General features: G+C 42.6%; 1 protein-coding gene across 4 annotated transcripts in view; it reads left to right on the top strand.

The window, feature by feature from the left end:
• DENND1B (DENN domain containing 1B) overlaps positions 1-18,349 on the top strand; it is a 243,819-nt gene that overhangs the window by 101,774 nt on the left and 123,696 nt on the right. For all 4 annotated transcript variants that reach the window (XM_088474063.1, XM_088474062.1, XM_088474061.1 and 1 more), the window contains exons 4-6: positions 5,377-5,426; positions 8,681-8,800; positions 13,015-13,084. In XM_088474063.1, the coding sequence (XP_088330189.1) occupies positions 5,377-5,426; positions 8,681-8,800; positions 13,015-13,084 (240 nt within the window). The remainder of the gene's footprint in view (positions 1-5,376; positions 5,427-8,680; positions 8,801-13,014; positions 13,085-18,349) is intronic.

The following is an 18,349-nucleotide window of genomic DNA, read 5'->3' as shown; positions in this document are numbered from 1 at the left end:
TAGGAATCTCATGTGATATCCATATGTCTTTATTAAAGAGGAATGTCAGCAGGAGTGTGGGAATCTCAGCCTCTTTTCAGAGATCCATCTAAAAAAAATATCTCCCAATGGTTCCTGCTTGCAGGCCTCAATGACATTTTTTAAGAAATACTGAGTGCAAATAAGATTCTTGCAGCCCACCCATACTGGCCGTCTCCTGCCAGCTGGGAAGCCTCAGACCCAGTTTGATTTTTTGCCTCCTCCTCCCTTCACACTCGAGACAGAGATATTTTTGTACATATGTAGAATTTAACTGTCTCTCTGTGTTATTCACTACCAGCAGTACTGGAAGACTGTTCCATGAATCCACTATAATTGTCATGCCTAAACAACATATTTAATAGCTTTAAGGGGCACATCCTCTAGCAGACTGAAACGACTGCACGATTACAACATTGTAATCGTGCAGTCGTTTCACAGTCTGTGCTGTGCCTACACTGAATGATCAGTCGTTCAGTGTAGGCCCATCAATCATCCCCGAACATGGTCTATCTGTTGTTGTTGGCAGATTGACCAGCATGTTCGGGCGATGATTGATGTCGAAAACGACCTGCGGGAGCGCGTATCGCTGGTCATTTCCGACAGTAATGTGCACGATTTGTTCCCGATTACTGAGCGGTTGCACGATTACGATGTCGTAATCGTGCAACCGCTCAGTAATGTCATGTAGTGGATATGCGGCATTAGATAAAGTAAACCAAATTCTTTCAAATGCACTATAAATATTGACAAATTGCATTGGATTTATTTGTAATAAATTGTTTGAAAAGATTAAGGGCTCTATTTACTATAATCTGCATATTGAATGCAGATTGTATTGTGATATTACCGAGTGAATTCGCATTGCGAATTCAGGCAATATCACAGGGATTTATTACAAATCCCTTACAGGGACAGAGCTTGCAATAAATCTCTGTCACTGCAAATCCCCTTCGGAGCCTTATCACGGTATTCTTGCAAAAAATACCGTGATTAAGTGCCCGCGCATGTGCCGACCGATCGCCGCTGCTACCCCCCCCGGCACTAAGCCCCTCCCCCGGCGCTAAGCCCCGCGATCACGCACCCCCCCGCGACCCCTCCTCCCTTAATGGCACTTACCTGCATGCTCCGGGCCTCCGGTGATGTTCTCCATTCCTCCGGTCAGGTGATCTCCCATACTGCACTGGGGCCCGATCACCTGATGACCGGGCAGCAGTGCACTATGGGAGACCAGCTGACCAGAGGGGAGACATCACCGGAGGCCCGATCACCGGTCCCTGGAGTCAGGTAAGTAATTTTTTTTTTTACTATTTTTTTTTTCTTCTTTTTACAGTAATCAGCTTGCAGTCTGTTTAGACCACACAGCTGATTACTGGGACAGACTCCCGGCTCTGCTCTCCCCGTTAGAGCAGGTCAGGAGGCCGGTAACCGGGGGAGACCCTGGATAACGCCACCTCCAGGTGGCGTTATTATCACAGGGCTTCCCCCGATATTTTTTCACATTTTATCTTTAGTAACTCTGGTCGGATCACATTTCCCATTACAGTTATGGGAAATGCCATCTGCTTTACTAAAAATAAGTGATACTTAGGGGTTGGAGTAGAATTTTACGAATTCTACTCCAATTGCCCTGTAATAACTATAGGTGATACTAAAATAATGTGAAAAGGGTGTGAAAACACCCTTTTTCACATTATTTTAGTAAAAATCATGTTGATAAGTAGAGCCCTAAGTCAAGAAAAAAACTCTCAAATAGGCGCTTAAGTAGTAATTAATTATCGCATCTGTGAGGGAGGGGTGTCAAGCCTCCTATTATGATCTAAGAAAGATACAAGCATAGAAAAAGTATAACACAGCGTTGAAATATAACCAGATAATAATAAAGGCTTAAGCAATATTCCAAAGATAAGTTAGATTTAATTTGACAAAAAAAAATATAATCATTCATATAGCTTAAAAGAACAGTAGCAATTTGGCATAGAACAATTGAATTCACCACAGATACGGACAGGTCAAGCATAAGAAAAGTTAAAGCACATAGTTAATGCACATGATTCAATAATGTTACCAGCGCAGAGGGAAATTCTAACAAGCTAGAGTCTGAAGTTATGCCCTCCAGTGACTGAGGTCTCCTATGAAGCTTAAAAGTCAAAAGCAGTGTCCCAATATTCAGCGGCTACAGATGGTGATAAGCCGGTGGGCTGGTTTGAAATGGAAAAGCACCTGAGACTGCGCTCTCACCCTTCCAGGTCCGATGGTGATGAGAACTGTTGAAAGCATTCGGGACCGAATGAAACCGGCAGACAGGCAATGGCTTAGCTCCAAGTGCAGCAGGAGCGGCAAAGGGTGGCACTGCATAGGGAGGAACGCTACTTGGGGCACTGCATAGGGGGGACTACTGCTGGGGGCACTGCATAGCGGGAATGGGGGCACTATATTGGGGCATTACTGAGGGCACTGCATAGGGAGGACTACTACTCGGGGCACTATATAAGGGGCACTGCATAGGGGGGACTACTACTGGGGCACTGCATAGGGGGGTCTACTACTGCGGCCCTGTATTAGGGGTACTGCATAGGGGGGACCACTACTGAGGGCACTGCATTTGGGGACCACTACTAGCGGCACTGTATAAGGGGTATTACTGGGGGCACTGTATAAGGGGACACTACTACAGGGGGCATTGCATATGGGGCACTGCTACTGGGGACATTGCATTAGGGGCACTACTACAGTGGACATTGCAAGAGGGGCACTACTACTTGGGGCATTAAGGTGCACGTGGAATGGAAAGGAATGTTCCCAGAGTGACGAGAAACGGTGGTGGGTCAAGTTGCTATGCCCCATTTCCAGTGGTCCCGCCGCTTGTGGCATGTGGCCATGTCCACGTTTTCGGGCACCTACTTATGGGGGGGGCCTCCATTTTTTTTTACTTGCCCTGGGCTCCAAACACCCTAGTTACGCCACTGCCTACAATACTGTACGGCACTGCAGAAGTTTGTGGTGCCTTATGTTTAAATAGAAATAATAATAATAGTGCAGTACATACCTCTAGCTGGCAGCTCCTTAGTGCCTGGTGCCTTCTCCGGTCTCTCATGACGCCTGTGTCGATCTGTGTAAAAAAAAGAAAAATACACATTGTACTGTAAGTGGGTCTCAACACAATTCAAAATAAAAAGTAATAAAAAAAACCCCAGCTTACTGGACTCCTAGGTCCTGATTCAGCATGGATGCTATTGTGATCCCAGCTGCGATTACGCACAGAGATCTGCTGCAAAAATATGCTAATGAATGCAATCACGAGGCCGCCGCACAGCCAGCATAGAGACGCCCACTACCGCTATCTCACCTCCGTAATACCTGTGTATATTTCGGAAACATCGAGTAACACCGGCCCCTCACGCACAATTACAGCAGGTCTGACCTGCCATAGAAACTGCAATCTTGTTGCACACAGTGAGTACTCAAGCTGCGTATGTCATCTCAGTGGCTAATTTATGTACGCCGAAACGGACAGGCACTCCTGCATTTCACTGACCACTTCTCTGTCACCACCCCCAAATGCTGCCCTCCTGTCACTCAATCGGCGATTGCTTTTGCTCTGCTTCAGTGAACGCAAAGCAATCGCAATGCTAACTCACGCACACGCACTGCATTGCATACACATGTGCGGTACGCACCATCGATCAATTTGCATACGCTGTTGCAATAGCGATCCATGCTGAATCAGGCCCCTAGTCCTAACTGTATTCCTTACCCTAATACTCAATAAAAAAAAAATACAGCACTGTAACAGAAATACAACATGTTAAAATAACAGTAAAATTCTGTAAATCTGGGGTACACACCTGACTGATATATCTGCAGATGATGGTTGTTCATACACACAAACAACGATCATCTGTCATCTGCCCGCGGGTCCTGCTGGCTGGGAGGCGTGTCGCGCCCCCCTGCCCGTACACACAGCACGATGTGCAGATACATCTGCCATCAGCTGTGCAGCAGAGCAGATGAGATACGTCTGTGAACGACATCGTTCAGACATACCGCTGGTACACACTGGCCGATGGGCACCCGATATATTGGCCGATCAATTAATCGGACAATATATCTGCCATTGTGTATTCAGCATTAGACAAGCATAAAGGCGGGTATCCACTAATAGATATACAAACGAGAGCACGATTGCGACATTGCAGTCGTGCTCTCGTTTGTATATCTAGTGATGTGCCTACACTGAACGTTCACTCGTTCAGTCCCGGCACATCCCTCATCCCCGCACATGCTGAGCCTGACTTGATCGACAGGTTGACCTGCATGTATGGGCGATGTCGGATGTCAGAAGCGACCAGCGGGCACGCGCATCGCTGATCGCTTCTGACGAAAACATGCCCGATGCATGCACTATTTGCAAGCAATTGCACGATAACTACGTCATTATCGTGCAATCGCTTGGTTAAATCGCTAAGTGGATACCCCCCTTTACAGTATATGTGACTACAAGAATTAATCTTCTACTGTACTTTCATTTTAATTTATACAGAGGAATTAAAAAGTCTGTATACCCAGATTGTTGTACACTTGATTGCTTTAAAGGTTCTATTGCTGGTCTATATTGAACCTCCACCAATGTCCTTATTGTCACTTTTAGATCAGTGTATAATTTCACTATATATACTATAATTTTGTTACTCATCATATGTATTCTCTTTATTTGTACTGAAAATTCAATAAAATACATAAAAAAAGTCTTTATACACCACGCTATGTGTGTATGTATGTGTATATATATATATATATATAGGTGTTGACCACTCTCTAAAAGAAAGTGGAATCCAGCCAGCACACCGTAATAAGTGGCCTTCCAGCTGTTGTTGAACTACATATCCCAGCATGCCTTGCAACAGTTTTAGCATGGCCAAATAGCGAAAATTGTGACAGTGCATACTGGGATGTGTAGTTCTGCAACAGATGTGGGCCGCTTATTGCCTACCCCTACTCTAGCGTCTTAGTATGCCACAACAAAGGTGCCTGCCACTTGTGCCACAGTGTATGAGGACACGTGTACTACCTTTATTTAAGAAAGCATCTATGACAAAATTCTGTTGAGGAGTCAGCTAAACATACCACTGGCCAGTCCAAATTTCATATTTGATTGGAACCTTGAAAACAGAAGTCCTCTGAAGGGGGTAGCCAATGACTTAAAAACAAAACAAACAAAAAAAAAAAAAACACGTATGAAGAAATGTATTTAGTGTTAATAGTTCCTATTTTTAGTAATGTTATGTAATCTGTCCTTTGTTGTGAACAGTTTGTTTTTTTCCAGGCTAATCTCTCTCTTCCCATCTCCTTTTGTAGAACATTCTATGCATGGTGCCAAAGTTCTGTTTTCCCTTTGCTATTGAAAGGTAAGTTCATACAAGCAATACAGTACTTCATTGGTGCAAGATGCAAATCCACCTGTTACTAAGTTACACACATACCTTTCACACTGCCCTGAATAGTGGAACAGTCGAGGCTGCAAGGGGTGCGCTCGATATGGGGCCCGGTGGTTTAGGGTGCCCTCCGGCCCAGCAACCAGCCCACTGCACCGTGCAGACTTTTTTATTTATTTTTTACTAAAACGTAATGACTTCCGGGCAGCAGCGGGCAGGCATGGTAATGTGGGGGGGGCGGGGGGTCTTCCTCTTTGCTGGGCTTCGGGAGGGGACTGGGAGGGAAGTGCTGTAGTGCAGTCAGGGGCAAGGCTCAAGTCGTCAGAGCAGAGTCTGAGGGAAGACTCTGTGATTAACACTGTGGTGCAGCAAAAGTGAAAGTGATTTATAATTTCTAAATAAATTATATATATATATATATATATATATATATATATATACACAGTCAGGTGCATAAATATTGGGACATTGACAGAATTTGATATTTTGGCCTCTATTCACCACCACAATGGCTTTGAAATGAAACAAACAAGATGTGCTTTAACTGCAGACTTTCAGATTTAATTTGAGGGTAATTACATCCAAAACAGGTGAACGGTGTAGGAATTACAACGGTTTCTATATGTGCCTCCCACTTTTTAAGGGGCCAAAAGTAATGGGACTATCAACTCAAAAGCTATTTCATGGAAAGGTGTGGGCTATTCCCTCGTTATTTCATTATCAATTAAGCAGGTAAAAGGTCTGGAGTTGATTCTAGGTGTGACATTTGCATTTGGAATCAGTTGCTGTCGACTCTCAATATGAGATCCAAAGAGCTGTCACTATCAGTGAAGCAAGCCATCATTAGGCTGAAAAATCAAAACAAACCCATCAGAAAGATAGCAAAAACATTAGGTTTGGCCAGATCAACTGTTTGGAACATTCTTAAAAAGAAAGAACGCACCGGAGAGCTCAGCAACACCAAAAGACCCGGAAGACCACGGAAAACAACTGTGGTGGATGACAGAAGAATTATTTCCCTGGTGAAGAAAAACCCCTTCATAACAGTTGGCCAAATCAAGAACTCTCTCCAGGAGGTAGGTGTATATGTGTCAAAGTCAACAATCAAGAGAATACTTCACAAGAGTGAATATAAAGGGTTCACCACAAGATGTAAACCATTGGTGAGCCACAAAAACAGGAAGACCAGATTAGAGTTTGCCAAACAACATCTAAAAAAGCCATTACAGTTCTGGAACAACTATGGACAGATGAGACAAAGATCAACTTGTTCCAGAGTGATGGGAAGAGAAGAGTATGGAGAAGGAAAGGAACTGCTCATGATCCAAAACATACCACCTCATCAGTGAAGCATGGTGGTGGTAGTGTCATGGCGTGGGCATGTATGGCTGCCAATCAAACTGGTTCCCTTGTATTTATTGATGATGTGACTGCTGACAAAAGCAGCAGAATGAATTCTGAAGTGTTTCGGACAATATTATATGCTCATATCAGTCAAATGCTTCAGAACACATTGGACGGCGCTTCACAGTGCAGATGGACAATGACCCGAAGCATACTGCAAAAGCAACCAAAGAGTTTTTTAAGGCTAAAAAGTGGAATGTTATGCAATGGCCAAGTCAATCCCCTGACCTGAATCCGATTGAGCATGCATTTCACTTGAGAAAGACAAAACTGAAGGGAAAATGCCCCAAGAACAAGCAGGAACTGAAGACATTTGCAGTAGAGGCCTGGCAGAGCATCACCAGGGATGAAACCCAGCGTCTGGTGATGTCTATGCGTTCCATACTTCAGGCTGTAATTGCGTGCAAAGGATTTGCAACAAAGTATTAAAAAGTGAAAGTTAGATTTAGGATTGTTTAGTTTGTCCCATTACTTTTGGCCCCTTAAAAAGTGGGAGGCACATATAGAAACCATTGTAATTCCTACACCGTTCACCTAATTTGGATGTAATTACCCTCAACTTAAATCTGAAAGTCTGCAGTTAAAGCACATCTTGTTTGTTTCATTTCAAAGTCATTGTGGTGGTGAATAGAGGCCAAAATATGAAAATTCTGTCAATGTCCAAATATTTATGTACCTGACTGTATATTTTACACAGTCCACGATCTGCCGCGGCTCCAACTTAAACAAAACCTCTTGCTATTGTGCATATCAAAAAGATAGCATACCATTCATAGAAAAGATGGAACTCAGAGACTGCAGCTAAACAAAAAACAAGTTATGTGATACTTCAAACCTTTACCATAGCCCCGTCCTCAGGATCATTCACAATCGCATATAAAAAATCAAGCAACACTTACCCAAACTTTACATCCCTCTCCCAACCGCCGATTACCTCTCACCACCGGGCCCGGGACACCTCCCACCGGAACAGCTCACCGCCGCACTTCCGGGTTCGCCGCTGCCGTTACCATGGAGACCACAAGCATGCGCTCCACTGGCTGATAGCCTGCATTCCACCAGCGTTGACACTGGAACTAGAATCCGGGGGGGCATCTTCAGGGAAACCAATGGAGAGGATTGCCTGCAGTATCACACAAAACAAATACAGTTTCAAAAACAATTACAATACATAGAAATTACTACTAAGAATAATAAATTCAAAATAGGCAATATAATAATACAAAAAACATATAATAGAAGTATCCAGAAGTAAATGGTCATATGGTTTTATATATGCTGTTGTGTATGGGCCTGAAAACATTTGGTGTATCACATACGCTTGTTTTTTGCTTAGCTGCTGTCTGAGTGCCATCTTTTCTATGACTGATATATATATATATATATATATCTATATCTATATAAACACCTATATATATAATATATATAATTTTTTTTTTTTTTTTTTTTTACTGTATACATGTGTATATACGTATAATTTTGTTTAAAACTTTTTTTTAAGTTCGCCTGGCTATGTCGGCTGAACCCCACCATGGGGGGAGGGAGGGCCTGTGTGCACCTTTGCTATGGGGCCCCCAAAGAGCTAGTTATGCCCCTGGGTACAGTGCTATGTCATCAACTGTATAGCATAATAAAACAAGTATTATAGGGAGGCCAGTGTTATAAAGGGTGCCAAGTAACACATTCCAATACACTTCTTTACAGATTACAGATACTAGTCTTTGCGATAATTAATAGGGTGCACTGTAGCTGTATCACCACAAGCTTTATTTACTAATAAAATAAATATTATGCTGATTATCTTGTTCCATTTCCTTATTCAGGGGGACTCAATCTCAGATGGGCCAGCACTTTACCTTTGTTCTTACTGATATAGAGAGCAAGCAGAGGTTTGGGTTCTGCCGTTTGACGTCAGGGGGTAAAATATGCCTGTGTATTCTCAGGTGAGTACACTAAATGCTTTTTCATTGTATGAGAATTTTGTGTGGATGCTTTGTCTACCTTTTTATGCGAGTACCCCACATTCTTTTCTTCCTTTAACAGTCTGTTCGCCTATTTATATTTCCCTGTTATGCAACCCAACCTCCTTCCCTACACTTTACCATTTCCTTTTTATCTTTACTTTTCTGTTTCACTCTCAGACATCAAGTGTTTTCAATTTCAATGTACTTTGTTACCAAATACTATATGGGAAATTCCCCCTTCCCCCTCCACTTTCCAATGTCTGGACAAGAGGAAAGGCAGTTTCCCCCAATCTTCAAATATCATCCTGCATAGTGAGGGTCCCCTTACTAACTCGGAGCAGTAACTGCTCACCTGCCCCTTCCTACACACACCATTTCCTCTCCGTCACTTAACCTCTGACTTCTTCAATTTAAAAAATGTTCCGTGCAGTGGCACCCAAGTGGCACAAGAGCCTGGGGGAAGGCTGGGTTGCTAATAGCTAGCAGCCTTGGAATTCGTTCCAGGAGAAACTGTTTGAATCACCTCCTAATGAGCCATGAAATATGGAGAGGTATGTTAATTAGGACAGCCCCTGTTGGGGCCATGTATTTCACACCAGACTCAAAACTCCGCAAACCCTCACTTTATATATTATATGCAGATGGAACTACTTCAGTCGCTGCTTCAGGTGACATAGTTATTCTGTATGATTGCTGCATATACGTTCATAGCAAATCCTATAGATTTAGAATAAAAACAGAAAAATGCATAAGACGTTTCTATCCAATCAAACTTTAGGGTAAATTTACTAACAGTCGATTTTGAGTCAACGATGGGTATCCATTGCAGTCTAAATTACCAGCATTTACTATGCATCGGTTTCAATTGTCATTTAAGATCCAACGTTGTTACCTATTGGATTTTAAACCCCTGTTCTGTAGCAGAACTGATGGAAAAACCGCCGTCAGTCTGTTGTGGAGATGAAGCACTGCACAGACCACTATATGTGCAGGCCTCATTAAATTAGAATGTTAAAAAAAAGGGTAAAAATATAGAGAGAAAATGCATGCCCCCCCTTATCCATAACCAGCCTGTGACTGCTGAGCCTAGGGAAATGGGGATAAAACATTGTGGGGTTCCCCCTATTTTCTGAAAACCAACACCGGGCTGAACCAGCTGGAGGGGCTGGCGCTACAGCAGGGGGACACACAGCCATAACGGCAACCAGTCCCAAACTGGTCAGCCCAGGGCTGGAATCCACAGGGAATTGGGGACCCCAAAAATAACCCAGCGCTCCTCTACACACCCCTGGTGGCGGTGGGTAATAGTTTTTTACAGGTGGCCTACAAGTCCCAGCAAGCCTGTCCCGGCACGATGGCACATGTCAAATCACAAGTGCCAGCATACCTGGACATTAAGATTCTGCTGGGACCTGTAGCCCACCTGTGTAAAAAAAATATTAAACACAAGACATGACACACACCAAATGTTGAAGTCCTTTATTAAATAAACGCACCCGTTCACATCCCTCATTTGTATTACTTGCAAAATGCAGGGGTTATGTCTTCTATGTTCCATGTAGGCATCCCGACACTTGGCAAAATAAAAAAAATTTGCCACTTACTCTTAATAGAGCCCTGTTGCGAATGATAGGGTCACTCCCAATACAAATGAATAGGATCCTCAATTCCCTAGTTTGGGGCTGGTTGTCGTTATGACAGGATGACCCCACTCTGTTTTCCCCCCTACTATAGCATTAGGCCCCCAGGCCTGGTACAAACTGGTGCTTCCCTTTGGAAAATATTGGGGAACCTTACACAAATTTGTCTGGGGCTACTTATGGGTTTGGGAGGGCACACATTTTTTTTTTCACATTTTAACCTTTTTATTTTTTTAAATTTTCACCTAATGAAGCTTGCAGAGACCATAGAGACCATAGAGATCATAGTGATTTGTGTAGGGCTTCACCGAAACTCGCCTGCCACAGGCAGGTCTATTGCTTGGGCAGGTTTGCTGTCATTTGGGGTTGGTTGGTCGGTTTTCAAAAATGTACTATTTCTATTCATGTCTTATGTAACAAATAAAAAACAAAAGTTGCCCCAATGTTCTCAAGTCAGGTTTTTGGTCGTTTTGCCGTCTGTTTTGACTTCAGTAAATGGTCAGATTGCAAATGTACCCCTGTGTGTACCCCTGTGTGTGCAAAACATAAACTGTGCATGTAAATGCAACATTCACTGCTCATGCTAGTGTTCATTCTAGCACCTGGCACCTAATTAATATATTATGTATCGCTTTACATGCACATGTTGATCATATTTGACTTCCGCATCTGCATTTAGAAGTGCAAAGGTGTCTACCCACTTGGCGATCTGCTCACGATCCCACGATGTGTAAGATTTCCCTTAAAACTCCTCCCCAGCAGCTCTGCACACAATTTGGTGTTTAAAGTATCCAATTTACAAACGATCTATCGTGCATCCAGACTTTTTCCAGTGCATTGTGTCCCAGATTGGCAGATCTGCCCTACAGCACGGCAGATCTGAAGATGCGGTGTGCAACAAGCGGGGATGCGTATCGTATCGTGATCGTGAGTGGGGACTCATGATTTGGGCATATTTTACACAATTTGTCGTTCCGATGCGTCGGAATTGGCCAGGCCAGGTAAAATATCGCCAAGTGTGTAGGCACCTTAAGGACAAATATTTTGTCATCTACTGAAACATACACCCTAATTTCAGGTGCACAACTCCTTTGGAGTTGTGCACCTGAGATTTGTCTGTTTCTGTGCCTGCAATCAGGTAGCACTTCCCATCATATATATAGTCAGGTTGTGCAGTCCAGAAATCTTTCCCATATGATACACCCTAATTTGTTTATGTATTTGTATAAACAGAAAATATTGATGCATATGTGGAATTTATAAATACTAATTTGTTACTTTGGTATGTGTATATTCATATTGGAAACTATTTGCATATTAAAAAAATCTGTTTAGGGAGGCTCAGTAGGCATCATCGCAAAGCTCTAAAACGCCTATTTGATGGTAACCTCTCAAAGATCGTTTGGATGGCTGGGATCATCCAAGATTGATTTTAATTTCTTCAGGATTCTCTTTACATAGATCCCCTGGGTGCATGGTAGCACAACACCAATCATTTTACCAGCTGTCCTAACCACCCGATCCAGGGCCTTACGTTCTGCAGCAGTACAGTTCCCAAACCATACTCCAATCCCGTAGGTCAGGACACACTCCACGATGCTGCGATAAAAATTCAACAAGGTCCCTCCACTCACACAAGCCAATTTTAAGCATTTTAAGAATAAAAGGCGTTGTTCAGCATTCTTAACCAAGAATGCGTGCGGTGTTTAGAGACCAAGTTAGGTTTTCTGAGAGAAAAATCCCCAGAAATGTAAAGGACTCCACTTGCTCAATGGTCAATCCTTTTAAACAAACTGGTACCGTAGGCGTAACATTCCGTCTCCTAAATTCAATAACCATCGATTTGGTTTTAGATGTGTTCAAATGTAAGCTATTCTCCTTACTTATACAAACTTATACAAGTACAACTATCCAATCACCATCAATTTATGGACACTGGTCTGTCAATGTGCATACACAATACCCAACCCTCTCCCCCTCCACAAAAAAAAACCCATAGACACCTTATTTATTAATATTAAAGCTACAGTATACACTTTTTGCAGTATTCCTATAGTCAGCAATGCCATATCCAACTTTGTACTAGAGTAAAGCTTTTCCATTCATACAGTGTCTGCTCATGTATAATGTAGAACTCATCGCCCATTCTTTACACTTTGTAATGAGCCCCAGACACTGCAGTTCTGTGTAATAGGGGCCAGCCTGACATGACATTGAAATGCATGACCTCTCCCGCACAGTGCAGTGCAAGTCAGTATCCCTCTAGCAAGGACATAAATCTGCTGTCCAGAGGAGGGGGATGCCCACACGAGGGACAGGCTATTTTTCATAAGACAGTGTAAAAGCAATATTCATGCAATAATATGATAAATGGCTCTGCAATGCAGTGAGCAGCACAGGCTTTTCCCTAGCAGATAAATGAGCAAGTATCCTCTGTACTTCCGCTGATTGTATGTGAGAGCGTGAATACGTGTGTTTATGTTAGGACATACACATACATCTGCATCCTATGTACTTGATCAGGCCCAATTTGACGCTGTTTTATCCCTGCAGTTATCTTCCCTGGTTTGAAGTTTACTACAAGCTATTAAACACACTGGCTGATTATCTGGTCAAGGAACAGGTAATATGTTTTCTGTAAATTCTATTTAATAGGTCAACTATTATTTCTTGTATTGTTTCTTTACAATAATTTTTATTTCAGTCAAAGACTTCTTAAGTTTCGCCTTTAATTTTTAAACTAATATCACAAAACATTCCCTGTGCTGTACATGTGTTACCTGTGAAAAGCATTGAAACCAAGAGATTCTATCATAAGATTGAACATGCATAAAGTAATGTCCGGTAATCCTTTTCTTCGTTAATGCTTTTTGTGTATTTACACATCTTAAGTTCCTAAAAACAGTTCTGGTAGAATTCTGTATTCGCTAAAGTTCAAACCTACCCGCTTCACAAAGGGGTCCCCCGCCAGTGGGAGCATACCGACATAGTAAGGTATACCACAAAGGGTAATCCTGCAGGATCAACCTGGAAGAGCGCACTGTGACACCTCTGTATTTGTACGGGATGCAATCGAGAAACCGGCTGCCTTAATACCGGCAGCCGGCTTCCCGACTGTCATATCCCCGCGAGGGTGAAATCCCGGGCGTCTAGATGTAGACGCCTGACATTTTCCCGACGCCGGGAGATAGGCGCCCGGCATCCCGATGCGGTGCGCCACTAGCGGACAGCTGTGTGGGGGAGGGTTAGGTTTAGGGCACGCAGGGGGGGACTTAGGGTTAGGCACCCCCGGGAGGGTTAGGGTTAGGCTAGGGGGAGGGAGGGTTAGGGTTAGGCATCCCCGGGGGGGGGGACTTAGGGTTAGGCACCCCCCTGGGGGACTTAGGTTTAGGCAGCGGGGAAGGGGGGGATTAGGGTTAGGCACTTGGGGGGGAGGTTAGGTGTAGGCACCCCTAAGGAGGGTTAGGAGGTTAGGTTAGTTTATACTTACCTTAGGGACGATCGGGATTTCCAGCGCTGTCGGGCTTCCGCTGCCGGGAACTCTGCTTCTGTTGGCCTGCCGATGCCGGGAATCGAACGCGCGGCCTGCGGTATTTCATACCGATTCCATTTGTACAACATAGAAAATATAGATTATTCACACCATATTCATTGTCACGTCTTCTATCCAGCAACATACAGTATATGCACACACCTGATACGCACACCCTCCGATACTATTCACACACATTTCCCACACACCAGAGACGTACACCCACCCACTAGGATACACAGTTTCTATACCCTTCCATCCCCCCTATCACCCCGTGCAGCTCTGTATCACTGCCTATTTTCCAAAACACACAGGAAGGTTGGACACCTTCCAGATACAGCAGCACCACACATCCCCCATCCCACCTTCCCAGGTGAGTGCAGTATATACTCAAAATGTGAGGAAGAGAGAGAAAAAAATGTTGTCCTGTTGTGGCACAAACAAAAACATAACAGGTTTACCCATAAAACTTCACTTTTATATACATATATCTTAAAGATGTCCCATTGGGACAAGAACCATCTTTTATATATATGTAAATATATACTTATGTAAGTTGTCATGAGGCAGCACCCCGATAGATTTGTATCTATGCTTCAAATAACGGGGCAATATTAAGTATTTAAATCCGAGATATCTATTTATGTGTGCATACATTTCTATCCTTTGTTTATTAAATATACTCTGAATGTTCAAATCTAAAAAAATCAGAATAATCGATTTTCTTACATTTTTAGAAGCAGCAATTACATTTTTGTATCTAAATTTTTCTCTTTATGGGGCTAATTCAAAGTTGCACAGAAATCCATTTTAAGGACGGATCTTGCAATTTACTCCACAGCTGAGCAGATACAACTTTCAACAACTATGGTAAATTCCGAGTCGTACATATCACAGCCGCATATACTTGCGGCTGAGTGGATGAAAAAGTAAATGGGAGTCAGCTGAGCCTTCGCATGTAAGCTAAGTGTTCTGAAGGCATGTTGTAGGTAGTGTTCACTCTAAGTCTGGTGCGAGGCAGGGCGATGGACCGCAGAGTGTGTACTTTTGTGCGCGCACCCGAAAAGGAGGCGTAACCATGAGAAAAGGGGGTGTCTCTCTAAAATGTGCCCCCTTTTCATCACTCTTGAGGCCGTGCTTGACACTTACGGACATGCCGGGCTACCCCAAGCTCTCACCTCTGTAAATAAATGCTGTGCGCATCTAATTACTGTCCGTGATCGCTGCATTGCAATTTTTTCCCGGCATGTTGTTTTAGCGGGGCGCTGCCAAAAAGGACAGGGCGTATTCTGCCTCTTTGAAATTGGGCATGGCGTGGCGCCCTGCTAAAACAGCCTAGGCATGTAGGCAGAACTGCGGGTTATTCAGAGTTGAAAATTTTTAGCGATCTGACTGATTTTACCAGGTATAGGCCTGGTGCAAATTCTGATAGTGATGATGGCTCCTTACACAAGCAAATGGATACGGGTGGTGTGGCTGCATATGTAGATGCAACCAACTCTGAATACAGGTGAAGATCTGCATTTAGCTTTGAGTACGCGGTACACACTATACACCATGCTGGAATGTGTGATCTTACTGTACAAATCACACCTAATTTAATTGGAATTAAAAACAATTTCTTCATGAAAATGACAATTCTCTTTATCAATTACTTCAATAATTTCCTCCACTAGTAATATCTACAGATAAAAAGGCATCCTATACATTTTTACATTCTGTTAGTGATTTTTCCATCAACACCTCACCGTAAAGAATCCGTTTCTATGTTGATGGTGAAACCTCTTTCTACCATTCACAATTGATGACCCCTTGTCCTCTGTATAGTCTGTGTACATATGAATTAGGTCCTCTAAAGCACCTTATTTCTAAAATAGAAAAGCATAGTTTTTCTAACCTCTTTATTATGTAATCCGAACATCCCATTTGTGAATGAGGCCGTTTGTGTCTGAACCCTTTCAAGTTTTCCTTTACACTTCTTATAGTGAGGTGCCTAAACTGTACTCTACAGTATATTCAAGTTGTGGTCTAATGACTTTTATATAATGGTAATACTACGTTTACATCACTGGTTTGAATCCCCATTATTATTGCCTTTGTAGTTGATGCCTGGTATTATTTGCTGGATCCCAGCTTTCTGTCAGCTGTTATTACAAGGTCAATTTAAATCTTTGTTTTTCCCAATTGTAGTCTATTTAATTTCTGCTACTTAGGTACATAACCCTAGGTTAAGCTTCAACTGTTATTTCACAACTGAGTTTGTTTTATATACATTATTATGTAGCAAATTCTGTTCTGAATTAGTAATACTACATAGCTTTATTTTATTTGCAAATATGAACATTTTACATTTTAAACCATCTACAATATAATTGTTAGCGTTTACAAAGGGCAGGCCCCAGGCCAGATCCTTGTGGTGCATCACTAATAGCTCTCGCCCCGGTCTCATTATGTTACATTTACAACTACTGTTTATCTTCATATACTTTTTCCTCAATACCTAGCACTCTTTTTTTCATGTAACAGACCGTAACCTAAAGAAGTATCAAACACTTCTGCAAAATAAAAATCGATTGCATTGTTTGCACTACCAAGGTACACTTCTCTCCTCATGAGGGCTAATCATGTTTGTTAGCGATGGTTGGTGTTTTCATGAATCCATGCTGATACTGTGATATGCTGTGTTATCAAATTATTTTCTACAATGTTAGTGTTTCAGAATCTTATCCCCCAGAATTCCTCTAAATAATTTATTATCAGCAGAAGTCAGAATCGCATGTAATATCATTTCCTGTTCACGATTTTGTTCCATTTTTTAAGATTGGTACCATGTTTGATTCTTACCAGTCTTGGTACTGGCTTAGTTAGGAGGGAGTGCATAAATAAAAGATATTGGGGGTGATTCAGCTTGGGACGGAATTGCAAAGCTTCACGCAAGCAGCTTTGTAATTCCGTTCGTCCTTGTAAATATGCAAATGTAGCAGGAGGTGTATGACACCCTCCCGATGCATTTGTGATCCCAGCACTGTGACCGAGGCTGGGACAACCATCCCGACCATCGGTCGCGATGGTGGACGGCGCCGTGCCGTCAGCCAGCTGAGTAAGCCTCAACTTACTCAGGCTGGCCGGCTTGCGAGACCAGGAAACTGTGTCTGTGGATGCAGCCAGTGGCCTTTTGCGGGAACGCCGGCCGACTCCGCCTCTGCACCGTCCCTTAAATGCTACGTGCGATCACGGAGGAACCGTTCTTCGCAATTCGATAATCAGTAATTTCCGTTCACTATTGCACTTGCATGCAATGCAGAATTAGCCCCATTGTTGTCTATAATTTACTTGACATGGGTCTTTTAGCGCACATGGTTGGATGCCATATGTTCCAGGTGCTTTATTGGTTTTAATCTTGTTTCTGGATAACTGCTCCTTGACAAGTAACTGTTAATGCTTTGCTTACGCCAGAGTTCCAAAACTGTGCGCTGTGGCACCCTCGCAGGGGTGCCTCAGGATGGTGCTCCAGCACCAAATCAAATTATTTATGGTCAATGTAATGTAAATATGTGGACAAACAGGAACTCATTCCTGTCCCCCACTACATACAGTAACTGAACCTAAGGATGACAATTTACTTCACTTTACTACATTTGTTTTTGAATTTCTCAATAAAAGACTTTTGGCTTAGGGGTGTAGTGAAGATGATGCTGACACTCTAGGGCGCTGTGATTCAAAAAAGTTTGGGAACCACTGGCTTAGGCTATTGTCATGCCACCTTTTATCTGACATTTTTCTTTTCTTTGTGAATACAGACAAAAACAAAACATATTTAAAAGACCAGATATTTCTTATTAATTATTTTCCTATTTATCATTTAGCGGCCTGGTGTTATCAGTTTTCTTTTTCTTGCTTTGTATGTTCTTGAAGTATATTTTGTATTATTTTGTGCCATCTGTTTGTCAGCTTTAGCTTATTTTTCAAAAAAGTTTGTATTTTGTTCATTTTACTTTCTTCTAGTTTTAACAACCAAAATGCTTTTTCTCCCTTTTAACCTCACTTCATTGGTTCACTTTTATTCTTGCAAATTGTGTTGCTTATACAACTTAATTGTTTCATGTTAACCTATTGTGATTGCTATTATCTAAAACACCCTGAACCCTGGATATTGTAATAGGGCATACTTCAAAACACCCATTGAGAAGAGATGCCCCAGTGACTATTGAGGACTACTCTCTCAATTTGGCTGATATAAGGACTATGGGCCCTATTTATCATTAAATATTTGTGGGTACCCACAAATATTAAGGATGCCCCAGATCTGTACTATGGAGGGGTTGTAGCAGGTATGCCGTCCTCATAAGTTTCTGT

Source organism: Taudactylus pleione, unplaced genomic scaffold, assembly GCF_031769625.1.
Source record: "Taudactylus pleione unplaced genomic scaffold, aTauple2 ptg000146l, whole genome shotgun sequence".
Classification (NCBI taxonomy): Eukaryota; Metazoa; Chordata; class Amphibia; order Anura; family Myobatrachidae; genus Taudactylus; species Taudactylus pleione.
This window is presented reverse-complemented; position numbering and strand designations above follow the sequence as displayed.